Source organism: Hemitrygon akajei, chromosome 2, assembly GCF_048418815.1.
Source record: "Hemitrygon akajei chromosome 2, sHemAka1.3, whole genome shotgun sequence".
NCBI classification, from domain to species: domain Eukaryota; kingdom Metazoa; phylum Chordata; class Chondrichthyes; order Myliobatiformes; family Dasyatidae; genus Hemitrygon; species Hemitrygon akajei.
In genome coordinates, this window is record NC_133125.1 from 165,749,137 (window position 1) to 165,768,127 (window position 18,991).

General features: G+C 43.6%; 1 protein-coding gene across 1 annotated transcript in view; it reads left to right on the forward strand.

Moving 5' to 3' along the window:
• Positions 1 to 18,991, forward strand: part of LOC140718208 (prostate stem cell antigen-like) — a 34,223-nt gene that overhangs the window by 7,096 nt on the left and 8,136 nt on the right. Inside the window, exon 2 of the mRNA XM_073031663.1 lies at positions 18,087 to 18,197. Within this exon, the coding sequence (XP_072887764.1) occupies positions 18,087 to 18,197 (111 nt within the window). The remainder of the gene's footprint in view (positions 1 to 18,086; positions 18,198 to 18,991) is intronic.

Consider the following 18,991-nt stretch of genomic DNA (forward strand, 5'->3'; position numbering starts at 1 on the left):
ACTTTAAAAATTTGGTTTCAATTTCATAGATTTTTTTGAATTAAATGGTTTTCTACTTTCTAGTAATATTTATTCTAATTTCTTTTTTAAACCATCAACTTTGGATAAGGCTTTCTTAACATGGGAAATTAAGGGAATAAAAACTTTTTTAGATTTGTTTTTACAAGACTGTTTCATGTCTTTTTCACAGTTAATGGATAAATATGATATCCCCAATATACATTTTTTCAGATATTTACAGGTTAGGAATTTTTTACGTGATTTTTTTACCAAATTACCCCTCGGCCTGCTCTTTAAATTTGGCTTATGCTATTTTTCAGTTTAAACCCTTTCAAAAACGATTAATAGCTATCATTTATAAACAGTTAATGAATGCTCGCATGTCGCCTAATGATAGGGTTCAACGCACCTGGGAAGTAGAACTTCAACATTCACTTTCAGATAATCAATGGAGTAAAATTTATTATTTAGTCAATAATTCAGCTATCTGTGCACGCCATATTTTAATTCAGTTTAAGATAGTACACAGGGCCCATATGTCCAAAGATAAATTGGCGCATATTTTTCCTAATATAAGCCCTATTTGTGACAGATGTAATGCAGAAGTGGCTACTCTAACTCATATGTTTTGGTCATGTGTAAGTTTAAATAATTTTTGGAGGGATGTGTTTGGAATATTATCTAAAGTTATAGATGTGGATGTTCAACCTAATCCAATTTTTGGGATTATTCCAGAGGAAACAAGCAAAGTGTCTGCTTCCGCCCAACCTGTGATAGCTTTTTCAACTTTACTGGCTAGGAGAGCTATTTTGCTACACTGGAAAGAATCTAATCCACCTACTGTTTTTTTTATTGGCTCTCCTCCATGATGTCATGTCTAAGCTTGCAGAAAATTAGAAGCCGGACATTTGATACATCCTTTAATTTTGAACAAGTCTAGCGACCATTTATTCAATATTTTTACATGATTTAATTTTTATTTATTTATTTATTTTTCTTCATTCTCTTTGGGGAAAATCCTTATCCATGAAGGTTCGGAGATGACTGGAAGGATGTTTCTTCTCTCTCTTTTTAAAGTTTTTTATCCTCAATTGGACTGCCCAATCTTTCTTTTTCTTCTTTTCTTTTTTTCTTTCTCTTTTTTTTGTCTCAAGTTAGTTAGTATGGTTTTTTTTCTTTTATCAATATAATTTCCAATCTTTTTTTATGATTGCTATGAGGAGTTGTAGTTTTTTTTGACCATTGTATATATTAAAGCATAATATTTTACCTATTTGATTTTGACATTATATGCTTTCTGTTTTTATTATTGCTGTTTATGTCTTTTATATTATCTGTTTGCTAATCTCCTCCTCTGATTTGTATATTTTTTATTTGAAAATCAATAAAAAGATTGAAAAATGAAATTAATAGAATTTATGAAAAACTACACATAAAAAAAGACTGACAAACAATCAATGAGCAAAAGAAGACAAACTGCAAATATAAATAATATTGAAAATATAATTTGTAAAAAGTCCATAAAAGTGAGTGAGAATACGTACACAACGCTGGAAGAACTGAGCATCTGCCATTGTATTTTCATAAATGTGAGTGTGTAGGTTGTGGAATTAGTTCAGAGTTGTGGTGAGTGAAGTTCTCCGTGCGTTCAAGAGCCGGATGATTGTAGGTAATAATTGTTCCTGAACATGGAGGTGTGAGACCGAAGGCACATGCACCTCCTGCCTGATGGGAGTGGTGAGAAGAGGGCAAGACCTGGATGGAGTTGGTCTTTCGTGATGGATCCTGCTTTCTTGTGGTACTCCATGTAACTGTGCTCAATAGTGGGGAGGGCTCTGCTGTGATGGACTGGTGTTTCTGGTAACCATACCAGGCTGTGATACAACAGTGTAGGATACTCTTCCCTACGCATCTATAGAAGTTTGTCAAAGGTTCTATCCACCTATCACCCAGCAGCTTTTGCTTCACCCCCGTCCAACCACCTTTTTATAAATCTCTCTTTCTTTGCAGTCCCGATGAAGGGTTGATTTCCATCATGGATGCTGCCTTACACACTGAGTTCCTCCAGCATTTTGTGTTGCTCCAGTCATCTGCCCCTGTGCCTATTCACACATACAATAAGACCATTTATTTTCCCCCTCAAACTTATTCTCCTGCCTTTTCCCTTTGATACCCTTATTAATCTAGAATCTTTCAAACTCTATTTAAAATATACACAATTACTAACTCCCGCAGGCATCTGTGGCAATGAATTCCACAGATTCACCACACTTTAGCTAAAGAAATTCCTCAATCTCAGTTAGGGGGCAGTGCAGTTCTCTGTTGATGTGGAGGAGCTTGTTGAATAGTGATTCTAGAATAGAAATTACTATGACGTGCGCTGCAGTGATATAACTTAGAATTGTACTATGTACGTGGAAGAAAAATATTTTGAGCACTTCTACACCGGGGCTAGTTCAGAAAAGGGCGAGCCAAGGGAACAATGCTGCCAGATCTAAATTGTGTTATCATAATTAAAGACATACGAGTAGTTCAGGTGCTGGGATTCCGACTGTCATATCAACATAGGGTCTACAACTTGCCAATTAGAGTCATATAGCACAGAAAAAGGCCTTTCGGCCCAAGTGGTCCATGCTGACCACGATGCCCATCTGAGCTAGTTCTATTTGGCAAAATTCCTTTAAATTTTTCCTGACTGTGTACCTGCCCAGCAAGTACATATATACAAGTCTGAGACTGCTGGAGCAATTGTACTGAACGTAGTCAAAGGATTGGGAAATGGGGCATGAATACGATGGTTAATAGTTGCCCATGACGTCACAGACAACGGTCTATCATAGAACTCATGAGGACGGCCTATTCTTAATTTCATACCTATTTCAGTTCGACTTCCCATTGCCATTCTGACATATCAGTCCATGCAACGAGGAGGGAAACTCAGGTTGGAGGAACTCAAATTCAGTTTGTGTACTTTCCAGCCAGATGGCATGAGCATCAGTTTCTCAAACTTCTGGTAATTTCTATCCCTTCTCTTTATTTCTGTTCCTCATTCTAGTTTCCCCTTCCACCCCTTCTCTTCTCCACACCTGCCCATCACCTTCCTCCGGAACCCCTCCTACTTCCCTTTCTTCCATGGTGCACTGGCCTCTCCTATTATTTGCTTGACAGTCTTTGTGTGTGGTTTTCCACTGATTCTATTCAATTTCTTTGTTCTACTGCAACTGAGAATGAATCTCAGGGTTGTATCAGTACTTTAATAATAAATTTAAACTATTATATCTCTTCTTCTTCAGGAATTTATCTCTTTCATCTATCCTCTCCCAGCTTCTTACTTCACTCCACCCTCCCCTACCCACCCACCTTCCCCTTCCCCTGGTTTCACCTATCACTTGGCAGGCTGTACTCCTCCTCCCCCTTCCTCTTAATTTGGTTTCTGCCACCATTCCAGTCCTCATGAAGAGTCTCAGCTAAAACATCTTCTCCATTCTTTATTCCTCTCCATAGATGCTGCCTGAAATGCTGAGCTCCTCCAGCATTTTGTGTCTGGTGCTCAAGATCTCCAGCATCTGTAGAATCGTTTGTGTTTCTCTATTTCTCATGCCACCTTGCTAGAACATAGAATAAAGAATATTACAGCATAAGAACAGGCTCCTCGGCACCCAAACCAATTAAATTAGTAATCAAATGTCCAACTCTTCTGCCCACACAATGTCCATATCCTTCCATTTCTTCACATTCATGTGCTTTACTAAGCATCCCTGATGCATCTGCCTCTACCACCACCCCAGGCAGCACATTCCAGGTACCCATCACTCTCTTTGTACTAAACCTGCCCCCCCATCTCTGAAATTACCCCCTCTGATTGCTGCCGGTGCCGTGCACAGTGAGGACAGGAATAGGATGATTTGGCAGATGAATGTGTGGCTGAGGAACTGGTGCAGGGGACAGGCTTTCAGATTAGTGGATCACTGGGATCTCTGCTGGGAAAGGTATGACCTAAACAAAAAAGACAGGATACATTGGGGACCAACATGCTTGTGGGCAGGTTTGCTTGAGCTGTTGGGCAGAGTTTAAACTAATTAGCTAGGGGGATAGGAACTGGAGTGTTAATGCTGAGGATGAGGTAGTTGGCTTACACAGGAAGTGTGTAATGAGATTGCTAATAAGGAGAGGCCAATGATAGGCCAAAATTGCAGTCAGTAAGATGGGTTTCAGTGTAAAACGGGGACAACATTGAAAAGGATGACAAATACAAGATGGGAGGTCTTATATTTGAATATAAGCAATTTATGGAATAAGGCAGATGATCTTGCAGAACTGTTAGAGATTAGCAGGTATGACATTGTGGCTTTAGCTTCTCCCTCTCATATTGCAGGGTGAGTTCTAACATATAGTATTAAGTTCACTATTTCCTAAGGGTTCCTTTACCTTAAGCTCCCCAATCATGTCTGATTTGTTACACAACACATGGAATCATAGTTGAAAGATGATTTTGGATAGGAGGTTAATATCCAAGGATACACAACCAATCAAAAGGATCAGCAAGTAGGCAGAGGAGGAGTGGCTCTGCTGAAATGAAATCAACTCATTAGAAAGAGGTAATATAGAATTGGAAGATGTAGAATCCTTGTGGATAGAGTTAAGAAACTGCAAAAGTAAAATGACCCTGATGGGAGTTATATACAGGCCTATCAACGGTAGCCAGAATATGGACTACAAATTACAGGAGATAGAAAAAGGCAATGTTAGATTAGTTATGGGGGATTTCAATATGAAGCTAGATTGGGAAAATCATGTTGATGCTGGATCCCAAGAGAGAGAAATTGTGGAATGTCCCTGAGATGGCTTTTTGGAGCAGCCTAGTGGAGCAACCACTAGGGGATCACCAATTTTAGATTGTGTGTTGTGTAACGAATCAGATATGATTGGGGAGTTTAAGGTAAAGGAAGCCTTAGGAAATAGTGATCCTAATAGTCTATGTTAGAACTCAACCTGCAATATGAGAGGGAGAAGCTAGTCAGATGTATCAATATTGAAGTGGAGTAAAAGGATTTACTGAGACATTAGAGAGCAGCTGGCCAAAGTTGACTGGGAAGGGACACTGGCATGGATGAAGCCAGAACAGCAATGCTGGAGTTTCTAGGAGCAATTCAGAAGGCACAGGATAGATAGATCCCAAGGAAGAGGAAGTGTTCTATAGGAAAGATGATACAACTGTGGCTGAAAAGGGGAGGGAAAGCCAACATTTGGAGAAAGAAGTTGGAGGATCAGAACGGGAGTACGCAGGCATGTGATGTCAGGCAGTGAAGCGGGGAAGATTTAAAAAGGACACAGCCTTACACAGCAGGCAGAGGAGTGAGCAAGGAGCAGAGTGTAGTCTTAAGGGCTTGGGATCAACGGGCTTAGGCAGAAGCGGGCGAGGCTAGGTAGGTTTAGGTTTCAGATTTTCCTGTTATTTGAGGAAGGGGGAAGTATGAGTGTGAGGGCAGCTTGTTGCTCTCGGTGTCGGATGTGGGAGATCCTGGAGTCTCCTAGCCTCCCGGACATCCACATTTGCACCAGGTGTGTCGAGCTGCAGCTCCTAAGGGACCGTGTTAGGGAACTGGAGCTGCAGCTCGATGATCTTCGTCTGGTCAGGGAGAGTGAGGCGTTGAGAGGAGTTACAGGCGGGTGGTCACACCGAGGCCATGGGAGGCAGATAGGTGGGTCACAGTTAGGAGGAAGGGGAAGAGTCAGGTTCTAGAGAGTACCCCCGTGGCTGTAGCCCTTGACAATAAGTACTCCTGTTTGAGTACTGTTGGGGGTGGGGGGGGGACAGCCTACCTGGGGGAAGCAACAGTGGTCGTGCCTCCTGCTCTGTAGCTCAGAAGGGTAGGGAAAGGAAGAGGAAGGCAGTAGTGATAGGGGACTCGATAGTTAGGGGATCAGACAGGCGATTCTGTGGAAGCAGGAAAGAAACTCGGATGGTAGTTTGCCTCCCAGGTGCCAGGGAGTGACAGTCTTTGTTCTACTGCAACTGAAAATGAAACTCAGGGTTGTATCAGTACTTTGATAATAAATTTAAACTATTATATTCCTTCTTCTTCAGCAATTTATCTCTTTCATCTATCCTCTCCCAGCTTCTTACTTCACTCCACCCTCCCCTACCCACCCAGTGCCAGGGATGTATTTCTGATCGCATCCAAGATATCCTGAAGTGGGAGGGTGAGGAGCCAGGGGTCGTGGTACATATAGGTAGCAATAACATAGGTAGGAAAAGGGAAGAGGTCCTGAAAGGAGAATATAGGGAGTTTGGAAGGCAGTTGCAAAGAAGGACCACAAAGGTAGTAATCTCGGGATTACTGCCTGTGCCACGCGACAGTGATAGTAGGAATGGAATGAGGTGGAGGATAAATGCGCGGCTGAGGGATTGGAGCAGGGGACAGGGATTCAAGTTTCTGGATCATTGGGACCTTTCTTGGGACAGGTATGACCTGTACAAAAAGGACGGGTTACACTTGAATCCTAGGGAGACCAATATCCTGGCGGGAAGGCTTAATAGAGCTGTTAGGGAGGGTTTAACCTAATTTGGCAGGGGGGTGGGAACCGGAATGATGGAGCGGAGGAGAGGGAAAACAGAAATAGATCTAAGGTAGTGAGCAGTAAGGATGTCAGGAAGGACAGGCAGGTGATGGAGCAAATTTGCAGCCATTGGGATGAGTTGCAGTGCAATCAATGCAAAAAGTACCAAATACTGGACTGAAGGTGTTATACTTAAATGCACGCAGCATAAGGAATAAGGTGGATGATCTTGTACAGTTACAGATTGGCAGGTATGACATTGTGGCCATCACTGAGACGTGGCTAAAGGATGCATGTCTCTGGGAGCTGAACGTCCAAGGATACATGGTGTATTGGAAGGATAGACAGGTAGGTAGAGGGGGTGGTGTGGCTTTAATGGTAAGAAATGATATTAAATCATTAGAAAGAGTTGACATAGGATCGGAAGGTACAGAATCTTCATGGGTTGAGCTAAGAAATCGCAGGGGTAAAAGGACCCTGATGGCAGTTATCTACAGGCCTCCAAACAGCTGCAGTGATGTGGACTACAAATTACAACAGGAAATAGAAAAGGCTTGCCAGAAGGGCAGTGTTATGATAATTGTGGGGGGTTTTAACATGCGAGTGGATTGGAAAAATCAGTTCGGCACTGGATCTCAAGTGAGAGAATTTGTAGAATGTCTACGAGATGGCTTTTTAGAACAGCTTGTTGTTGAGCCCACTAGGGGATCGGCTGTACTGGATTGGGTATTGTGTAATGAACCAGAGGTGATTAGAGAGATGGAAGTGAAGGAACCCTTAGGAGGCAGTGATCACAACATGATTGAGTTCACTGTGAAATTTGAGAAAGAGAAGCCGAAATCCGATGTGTCGGTATTTCAGTGGAGTAAAGGAAATTACAGTGACATGAGAGAGGAACTGGCCAAGGTTGACTGGAAAGGGACACTAGCGGGACGGACGGCAGAGCAGCAGAGGCTGGAGTTTATGCGAGAAGTGAGGAAGGTGCAAGACAGATATATTCCAAAGAAGAAGAAATTTTCAAATGGAAAAAGGATGCAACTGTGGCTGACAAGAGAAGTCAAAGCCAAAGTAAATGCAAAGCAGAGGGCATACAAGGAAGCAAAAATTAGTGGGAAGACAGAGGATTGGGAAATTTTTAAAAGCTTACTAAAGGAAACTGAGAAGGTCATTAAGAGGGAAAAGATTAACTATGAAAGGAAGCTAGCAATTAATATCAAAGAGGATACTAAAAGCTTTTTCAAGTGTATAAAGAGTAAAAGACAGGTGAGTGTAGATATAGGACCGATAGAAAATGATGCTGGAGAAATTATAATGGGAGATAAGGAGATGGCGGAGGAACTGAATGAGTATTTTGCATCAGTCTTCACTGAGGAAGACAACAGCAATATATCGGACATTCAAGGGTGTCAGGGAAGAGAAATATGCACAGTCACAATTACTCAGAGAAAGTACTCAGGAAGCTGAATAGTCTAAGGGTAGATAAATCTCCTAGACCAAATCGAATGCACCCTTGTGTTCTTAAGGAACTAGCAGTGGAGATTGCTGAGACATTAGCAATGATCTTTCAAAAGTCGATAGATTCTGGCCTGGTTCCGGAGGACTGGAAGATTGCAAATGTCACTCCGTTATTTAAGAGGGGTGCAAGGAAGCAAAAAGGAAATTATAGACCTGTTAGCTTTGTTATGGTCGGGTCCGAAGTCCGCATTCCGGTTCTTGATCCGTTTCGCGGACTCCAGGTCCTTCGACCGCCCCTCATTTTGCCTTGAACTCAAATAGTCACACCTGAGTATCATCTTAGCTTGGTTGGCCTCAAGGAGGCGCACTTGATGCCTATCGGTTGGCTGTGAATATCAGGGGCTCTGGGAGTGAGTTTAGTTGGGGTGTTGTCCTCTCTGTCCCTGCTTGGAGTACCACCGTTAACAATGAGTTCTGTGCGTGAGTTATGGACTGGGCTGCTCCGTAGCCCGCCCGGGCCTTCTGGCCGCAGTGAGTCTTGAAGTCACCCTGGACCGAGCTTGCTTCCTATCCCTTGCCTCCGTCGGGTAAGCCAGGCCGGACTGCCGTTGCCTGTCGGAGGACTCTGCCCCTTTCTATCCCTCGCCTCCGTCGGGTTGTGCCCTGCGACCTGCCCAGGAGCCCCGCGACCTGCCCAGGCCTCTGTGTCCTGTCTGGGAGGTCCGGGCCCTGCCCAGGAGTTCTGCGGCCCACCCAGGGGCTATCCTCCCAGCATTCCTAGTCCCAAGAACCCATCCTTAAGCCAAGCCTCAAGACCCCAGTCTCAAGACCTCAGCCTCAAGCAAGCCTCGACTTAAGCATCTAGACCCCAGCCTTTAGCCAAGCCTCGAGACCCCAGCCTCTAGCCAAGCCTCGAGACCCCAGCCTCTAGCCAAACCTTGAGACCCCAGCCTCTAGCCAAGCCTCAAGACCCCAGCCTCTAGCCAAGCCTCGAGACCCCAGCCTCTAGCCAAACCTCGAGACCCCAGCCTCTAGCCAAGCCTCAAGACCTCAGCCTCAAGCAAGCCTCAAGACTTAAGCATCTAGACCCCAGCCTCTAGCCAAGCCTCGAGAACCCAGCCTCTAGCCAAGCCTCAAGACCCCAGCCTCTAGCCAAACCTCAAGACCCCAGCCTCTAGCCAAACCTCGAGACCCCAGCCTCTAGCCAAACCTCAAGACCCCAGCCTCTAGCCAAGCCTCAAGACTTAAGCCTCGAGACCCCAGCCTCTAGCCAAACCTTGAGACCCCAGCCTCTAGCCAAACCTCGAGACCCCAGCCTCTAGCCAAGCCTCAAGACCCCAGCCTCAAGCAAGCCTCAAGACTTAAGCATCTAGACTTCAGCCTCTAGCCAAGCCTCGAGAGCCCCTTCAGAATCCTCTCTGAACTCCATGGTCTCCGCACCTTATCCTATCCTTTAGCTTGTCCCGTCCTACCCCCAGTACTTCAGTGCCTGCGTCCTGCATTTGGGTCCAGTCTCACGTCCCCTTATGACAAGCTTGACATCGGTGGTGGAAAGTTTTCGGAGTTGATTGTCAGGATGAGGTTACAGAGTACCTGGAGGCATATGACAAGATAGGCAGAACTCAGCATGGTTTCCTCAAAGGAAAATCCTGCCTGACAAACATAGTGCAATTTTTTGAGGAAATTACAAGTAGGTTAGACAAGGGAGATACAGTGGATGTTGTGTATTTGGATTTTCAGAAGGCCTTTGACAAGGTGCCACACATGAGGCTGCGAAACAAGATAACAGCCCATGGAATTATGGGAAAGTTACATACGTGGATAGAGTGTTGGTTGATTGGCAGGAAACAGAGAGTGGGAATAAAGGGATCACATTCTGGTTGGCTGCCAGTTACCAGTGTGTTCCACAGGGGTCCGTGTTGGGGCCGCTTCTTTTTACGTTGTATGTCAACGATTTGGATTATGGCAGAGATGGCTTTGTGGCTAAGTTTTCTGATGATACAAAGATAGGTGGAGGGGCCAGTAGTGCTGAGGAAACAGAGAGTCTGCAGAGAGACTTGGATAGATTGGGGGAATGGGCAAAGAAGTGGCAAATGAATTACAATGTCGGAAAGTGTATGGTCATGCACTTTGGTAGAAGAAATAAACAGGCAGACTATTATTTAAATGGGGAGAGAATTCAAAGTTCTGAGATGCAACGGGACTTGGGAGTCCTCGTACAGCATACCCTTAAGGTTAACCTCCAGGTTGAGTCGGTGGTGAAGAAGGCGAATGCGATGTTGGCATTCATTTCTAGAGGAATAGAGTATAGAAGCAGGGATGTGATGTTGAGGCTCTATAAGGCACTGGTAAGACCTCACTTGGAATACTGTGTGCAGTTTTGGGCTCCTTATTTAAGAAAAGATGTGCTGACGTTGGAGAGGGTTCAGAGAAGATTCACTAGAATGACAGGGTTAACATATGAGGAACGTTTGACCGCTCTTGGACTGTACTCCTTGGAGTTTAGAAGAATGAGGGGGGACCTCATAGAAACATTTCGAATGTTGAAAAGCATGGACAGAGTGGATGTGGCAAAGTTGTTTCCCATGGTGGGGGGAGTCTAATATGAGAGAACATGACTTGAGGATTGAAGGGCGCCCATTCAGAACAGAGATACGAAAGATTTTTTTTAGCCAGAGGGTGGTGAATCTGTGGAATTTGTTGCCATGGGCAGCAATGGAGGCCAAGTCATTGGGTGTATTTAAGGTAGAGATTGATAGGTATCTGAGTAGTCAGGGCATCAAAGGTTATGGTGAGAAGGCGGGGGAATGGGACTAAAGGGGAGATTGGATCAGCTCATGATGATGATGAAAACAAAACATAAAAGCAAAAGAGAAGGCATATAATAGAGCAAAAATTAGTAGGCAGTTAATGGGTTGGGATAATTTTCAAAATAAATGGAAGGCAACAAAAATACCACAAGGGGGTTAAATCATTGGGTAAAGTGGAGCTTGATAGGGTCTTGATCAATAAAGGCATCTAAGATTATGGGTTGAAGATAAGAGAATGGGGTTGAAAGGGAAAATAAATCAGGCATGATTGAATGTCTGAAAGGCATGACTGATGGGCCAAATGGTCTAATTCTGCTCCTATATGACTAATAATCTTATTAAAGCGATTTTATGTGGGATCTACAAAATTACAGGGAGAACTTTGATAAGCTAGCCAGCAATATCAAAGAGGATACCAAAAGTCTTTTCAGATATATAGAGTGAAAGAGAGGCGAGAGTAGATATCGGACTGCTGGAAAATGACGCTGGACAGATAGTAACTGGAGACAATGAAATTAGATTAGATTAGATTCAACTTTACTGTTAATGTGCTGAGTACAGATACAAAGCCAATGAAATGCAATTAGCATCTAACCAGAAATGCAAAAGAATAGTGTTATTTACTGTTATGTACCCCATAACTGGGTGTCTCACAAGCAAAGATAGAAGTGTCCGTTGGAGTCTGGTACTATTTTCAAAACAGTGTTTATTAGTAAAAATATACAAATCAATATCAACAATGCAAATATACAGATAATACAAGTTAGCAATACTAAACCTAAAAGTATGGGTGTAATAATAATCAATAATAAACAAGCTCTATCGTTGTCTAGGGGATAATGAATTATCATGGGAAAGTATAAAGTTCAGTTCAGTTCATGTAGGCTGAGGTAGTTGTTGGTTCTTTTCTTGTAACCGTTGGAGGGAGAGAGAGAGCGAGCAAACAGTAACAGCTATTGTCTTGCAAACCTTCCTTTACTTTCTTGATCCGTCGATGTGTTGTTGTGGCCATTCAGGTATGACCCCTCTGTCCTTTAGCTAGACCGTTCTTCTATGGTGGACTCGTCACCCAGGCAAGGGCGGACACACACACAAGCCCCCACCGGCCTCGCTATAAACACTGTGAGTTAAAATTGACTGATCCTTTGTTCGGTCTCTGATGCCCCACACTTTCTCGTGGGTTCCAATACTTAAGCAGTGCTCACTAGTGTGTCTCTTGGTGCGTCTCCTGGTGTGTCTGAGGGGTGTCTCCCCAGACCTCACTTTTATCCCTACTCACGGGGTCTCAGGTGTCAATCAGGTTTGAATGGCTTAGTCCATCAAACCAGCCCACTCTGGCTGTCCACTGAGGAATTTTAATGAACAGAATGGTACCAAGTAAACAGCCCTCTCTGGAGCCGTGAGTCTTACAGGAGTCATAATATGGTCTCTCTCCCCCGGTGTTATCAGCAGCAGATGTTCCAGTCCCAGTATGTTTTTGTTCCATCTCTTTCTCTCTCATTAACACGTGGAAACAGTAACGGTTTGTAATTCTCCCAGGGGAGGGGGACATGGGCAACCTTGCACCCTTCTGCCCATCAGAATTGTTCATCCTTCGTAACATTACAAAATAACTGCGAATAAAAAGTAAGTGCTACAGCACACAGATATAAAAGTACTGAGAGTACAATATGGGTGCGATACTGCTTAGCGCTGTGATGTGAGGTTCAGCAGGGTCACAGCCTCAGGGAAGAAGCTCTTCCTGTGCCTGTTGGTGCAGGAACGGTGGCTCCTGTAGCGCCTACCGGATGGGAAGAGGGTAAAAAGTCCATGGTTAGGGTGAGATGCATCCTTGATAATGCTTTTCGCCCTGCCCAGGCAGCGATTATGGTAGATGTTCTCAATGGTGGGCAATTGGGTGCCGATAATCCGCTGGGCAGTTTTCACCACACACTGGAGTGCTTTGTGGTCCGATATGGGACAATTGCCAAACCACACTGAGATGGAGTTGATGAGTATGCTCTCAATGGTACAGTGATAAAAATCCATCAGTATCCTGGGACAGAGGTGAACTTTCTTGATGCTCCGCAGGAAATAAAGGCGCTGTTGATCAGGATGGAGGAGTTCAGGGATCAGGTGAGATCATCGGAAATGTGGACACCAAGGATCTTCAAGCTTGATACACGCTCCACTACAGCTCCGTTGATGTAGATGGGGACGCGAGTGTGGCTCCTAGCATGCCTGAAGTACACAATGATCTCATCGGTCTTCTGAGTATTAAGGGCCAGGTTGTTGTCGGCACACCACGCGGCCAGGAGCTGGACCTCGTCCCTGTAGGCCGTCTCGTCATCCCCTCAGATCAGGCCAACCACCGTGGTGTTGTCTGCGAACTTGATTATGGAGTTAGAACCATGTACAGGAATGTAGTCATAGGTGAAAAGGGAGTACAGAAGAGGGCTCAGCACACAGACTTGAGGCATGACGGTATTCAGGGTGAGAATGGAGGAGGAGAGGTTGTCTAACTTAACAGATTGGGGTCTGTTAGTCAGAAAGTTCAAGGTCCAATTACAGAGGGATGAGTTGATACCAAGGTGGTGAAGTTTGGTGATCAGCTTGGAGGGGGTCACAGTATTGAATGCTGAACTAAAGTCAATGAACAGCATTCTGACGTAAGAGTTGGGGCTGTCCAGGTGGGTCAGGGCAGAGTGAAGTGCCGTGGAGATGGCGTCCTCTGTTGACCTGTCAGTGTGATAGACAAATGATGGGGGTCCAGGGTAGTGGGCAGACAGGATTTCAGATGTGATAGAACCAGTCTCTCAAAGCACTTTGCAATGGTGGGGGTGAGTGTAACTGGGCGGAAGTCATTCAGGCCCGTGACAGTGGAATGCTTCGGCACTGGCACAATGGTGGTAATCTTGAAGCTTGAGGGGACAACTGCCTGGGCCAGGGACAGATTGAAATTGTCTGTGAAGACCCTGGCCAACTACCCTACACGTCCCATTCCCATTCTGATATGCCTCCCCTACTGTCAAAATGAATCCAAACTCAGGTTGGAGGAACAACATCTTATATACCGGCTGGGTAGCCTCCAACCTGATGGCATAAACATTGACTTCTCTAACTTCTGTTATTGCCCCTCCTCCCCTTCTTACCCCATCCCTGACATATTTAGTTGTTTGCCTGTTCTCCATCTCCCTCTGGTACTCCCCCCCCCCTTTCTTTCTCCTGAGGCCTCCCGTCCCATGATCCTTTCCCTTCTCCAGCTCTGCATCACTTTCGCCAATCACCTTTCCAGCTCTTAGCTTCAACCCTCCCCCTCCAGTCTTCTCCTATCATTTCGCATTTCCCCCTCCCCCCACTACTTTCAAATCTCTTACTATCTTTCCTTTCGGTTAGTCCTGACGAAGGTTCTCGGCCCGAAACATCGACAGTGCTTCTCCTGGCCTGCTGTGTTCCACCAGCATTTTGTTTGTGTTGTTTTAATTTCCAGCATCTACAGATTTCCTCGTGTTTACCCTACACAGACTCTGAGCACACAGCCAGGTATTCCATCCGGACCAGCTGCCTTCTATATATTCACACTGCTCAGGGTGGCACAAACATCAGAGGTGGAAAGTGAGAGAGGCAGTTCACCAGGTGGGAGATCCACTTTGAGGGTGACCTCCTTGTTTCCTCGGTCAAAGTGAGCGTAGAAGTAATTGAGCTCATCAGAGAGAGAAGCAGGTGGTTTGAAGTCTGTAATAATCTGTATGCCATGCCACATGCACCGGGGGTCTGAGGAGTTAAAATGCTCCTCGATCCTCTGCTTGTATGTGTGTTTACCCTGAGACATTCCCTCCTCAGGTTGGTCCTGATTGAGCTGTAAGCCTCCCGGTCTCCAGACCTGAAGGCTGAATCTCTGGCTTTGAGCAGAAGGCGAACCTCTCTGTTCATCCATGGTTTCTGATTTATTTGTTTTCGTGATGTCACTCTATCTACACACTTGTTGATGTGCTCAAGGACAGAATTGGTATATAAGTCAATGTTAATCTGAGAGTCTGTGGTGGCATGGGCAGCAAATGCACTCCAATCTGTGTGCTGGAATTGCTGCTGAAGAACAGAGTCAGCACCCTCCAGCCAGATCTAATGGAAGCTCAGTCTTCACAGTAGCAGACACTAGTAGTATACCAGAAGTTTGAGTGTGTCAAGGGGCGGAAGTGAGTGCAGTTGTTATTATTGTACTATGGAGAAGGTGCTTGGGAAATTGAAAGGTCTGAAGTTAGATAAGTAATTTGAACTTGATAGACTACACCAGAGGGTTCTTAAAGAAGTAGCTGAAGAGGAGGCATTGATATTGATCTTCAAGAGTCACTAGATTCTGGAATGGTTCCGGATGATGGAAAATTTCAAATGTCAAGAAGGGAGGAAGGCAGAAAAAAGGAAATTATCGACCAGTTAGCCTGAGCTCAGTGGTTGGGAAGATTGTTAAGGATGTTGTTTTGGGGTACTTGAAAGCACATGACAAAATAGGCCAAGGGAAAATCTTGTCTGACAAATCTGTTGAAATTCTTTGAAGAAATAACAAGCAGGATAGACAAAGGAGAATTAGTGGATGGTGTACATGGATTTTCAGAAGCCCTGTTGACAAGGTGCCACACATGAGGCTGCTAAACATGACAAAAGCTCAAGGTATTACAGTGTAACCCTCGGTTCATTAGTGGCTTAATCTAAAGGATGACAGCCCCCGGCCTGGCCAACCTTAAGAAATTTGGGTGGATGCTGTGTGATGTGTCCCCTGTTACAAACCAGTACCATGGAATAGCAAACAGTACACAATATGTGATTAAACGATTGAGCTTTATAATTCTTAATTATAATGACTATATGGTTAGTAAAGAAACAAAAAAAGAAAAGGGCCCATTCTCATGAAACAGTCTAACACACAAACATTGGAGCTCATTAATAAGGCTGTTTATCCACCATCGACCTCCTCCGATCGTTGCTGACCTTCAGACCCTCACTCCAAGTCCACTCCATGAGGCAGTCTACCTACTCTCTCCATTCGCATCTTCTCTCCTTATCTCTCCCCAGCAGAAGACCGCAAAATTCCTCTCCCAGACACACACGAAAGAACAACATCCTGCTCATTGGTTAACATGCCCCATTATCTCTAGTCATAACCCAAACATTGCTGCTAGAGAAACCATTACCGTAGCAGTGGAACATTACAAAGAGGCCATTACATTAGCAGTGAAACCTTAGAGCATGTTACAACAGGAAAGATACTAGCATGGATAGAACATTAGCTAATTGGCAGGAAGTAAAGAGTGGGAATAAAGGGAGACTTTTTAGATTGGCTGCCAATGACTAATGGTGTCTCACAGGGGTCTGTGTTGGGACGGTTTCTTTTTTACATTGTATCTCAACGATTAGGATGATGAAATCAATGGCTCTGTGGTTAATTTGTAAAATTTTGTGTATGATTTAAAGATAAATGGAGGGGCAAATAGTATTGAGGAAGCAGAAAGGCTGCAGAAGGACTTGGACAGATTAGGAGAACCGGCAAGGAGGTGACAGATAGAATACAGTGTCGGGAAGTATATGGTCATGCACTTTGGTAAAAAGAATAAAAGCAGACTATTTTCCAAACACGGAAAAATTCAAAAATCTGAAGCGCAAAGGGACTTGGGAGTCCTTGTGTAGGATTCCCTAAAAGTTAATTTGCTGACCCTGTTCCAATCCTATTTGTTTTTCCAGTTTTGATTATATATATGTTGAGAGGATCGGAGTTGGGGACACTAATGATTCTTTGTCTTTTTATAGATACTATAAACAGCCCATTTTTTTCCTTTTCTTCCTTTATTAGTTAGTGGTTAGTTTGTTAGATTAGTTTTTCTTAGGGCAATAATATTTTTGTTCTCTTTTTCTCTTTTCTGTTTTTTTCAACATGATATACCTAGTTTTTTTTGTTTCATTTATATGGTATTTGTATCATTCATGATTTGGGAAGACTTAACTATATTGTACTTATTGCTTGTGTATCCTTTTATGTTCATTTTTATCTTGTAATCCCAATAACTATGTATTAATCTTATCATGTTGATATTAATAAAAAGATTGAAAAAGAAAGAAAGAAAGAAAGAATTTGCAGTTTGAATCAGCAGTGAGGAAGACAAATGCAATGCTAGCATTCATTTTGAGAGGACTAGATGTGATGTTGATGCTGTATAAGGCACTGGTGAGGCCTCCCTTGGAGTATTGTGAGTAGTTTTGTTCCCTTATTTAAGAAAGGATGTGCTGACATTGGAAAAGGTTCAAAGGAAGTTCACAAGAGTGGTTCTGGGAATGAACAGCTTTTCATATGAGCAGCGATTGAGGCTCTGGGCCTGTACTTGCTGAAATTTAGAAGAATGGTGTGTGTGGGGGGGTGTAATCTCATTAAAACTATTGAATGTTGAAAGGCCTAGATGGAGTAGATGTGAAGAAGATGTTTCCTTTGGTGGGGGAGTTTAGGACCAGAGGGAACAGCCTCAAATTATAGGGATATCCATTTAGAACAAAAATGAGGAGGACTTTCTTTAGCCAGAGAGTGGTGAATCAGTGGAATTCATTGCCACAGGCAGCTGCGGAGGCCAGGTCACTGCGTGCATTTAAGGCAGATTTTAGGTTTTTGATTAGTCAGGGCATGAAAGGTTATGGGGTTAAGGCAGGAGCATGGGCTTGAGAGGGAAATTGACCAGCTATGGTGAAATGATGTTGCTTATTTGATGGGTCAAATGGCCTAATTCTGCTTCTATTTCTTTGGTCTATCAAATCTCCCCTCAGTGAAAACAACCCAAGTTTGTCCAACCTCTCGTTAGTACGCATGCCCTCCTGGAAAAAACTCTTCTGCGCCCACTTCAAAGCCTCGACATCCTTCCTAATGGGGCAACCAGAACTGTATGCAATACTCCAGATGCAGCCTAACTAGAGTTCTTTAAGCTGCAACAAAATTTCTTGACTTTTGAAGTCAATACCTCAACTAATGAAGGCAAGCATGCAACATGCCTTCTTAACCACCCCCTAAACATGTGTAGCCACTTTCGGGGAGCTATGAACCTGAACCCCAAGATCTCTCTGTTCATCAGCACTGTCAAGTGTTGATTTAATTTCTTGTTCTTGAGATTATTATCACTGCTCTGCATTAATTCACCTTTTTTGAATACTGATAAAAATCACGGCTTACTTTTAACAACAGTACCAAAACTAGGGAAATACAAGCATTTTCCACTCAACCTTGTCTCCTCTCTTTTCTACATACAGGTACCTGTCTGGAGTGTTTCAGATGTGTAATCTCATCGAACAAGTGTATATCTGATAAGGTTAATTGCACCAGAGCTAATGAGAAATGCTTCCTTCAGGTTGGGAAAGCCGGTAAGTGAGAACCAATTTGCGTTACACAGTTTGGGTCATGTTGTTCTAGTGAAAGATTTTCCAGACAGGAAGTGCTTAATTCAGCAGCAGCATTGGAGAGAAGACACATTTAGGAATTCATTGGCTTATGTTATTGTAATGTTATGGATTCAGCAACATTAAATATATAAGTGAGGCAGGGTTTTTTTTATAACAAATAAACATTTATTAAACACTGAAAAACAAACCCCCAAAAGTAAACAAACAACTAACGCAACCGGAAATCAGCTGCTGTGCGGCAGCTTAAACAGTTTTTAAAGGAATAAAGCGAAAACAGTTCTTAAAGCGATGTTGCAAAAACAGTTCTTCAAAGTAGTACTGCAAAAGTTCAAAATGCTTACAGTCCATTAAAGGAGAGACATTTTAGACGATTTAAATTCTCTTTCACGTCGTGTTGTTGCGGTTCCCAGTCGAGCTATACTTTTCCCAGAGAATTTACGAAGATGAAAATGAAACGGCTTAAAGGCACTGACCTTTCCTTTACAAAACTGGACCCAACCCTTTCTGCTATTCACAGGGGTTACCACGGGGACAGCCAACGAATTCCTTCCGAATGAGGATCAAACAAGGTCAAACCTGTTTCACCGTCGAAATCGACTTTCCTCGATCTTTTAGCTCCCGAATTCTGATCTTCACTCTCCACTGATTTTTAACTGGCAGTATTATAAAGAAACTACCGGCAATGACCTTTTAAACTTTAGGCATTAAATAAAACTCCACCTTTCAAACAAACTGCGTCATAATAATGGACCACG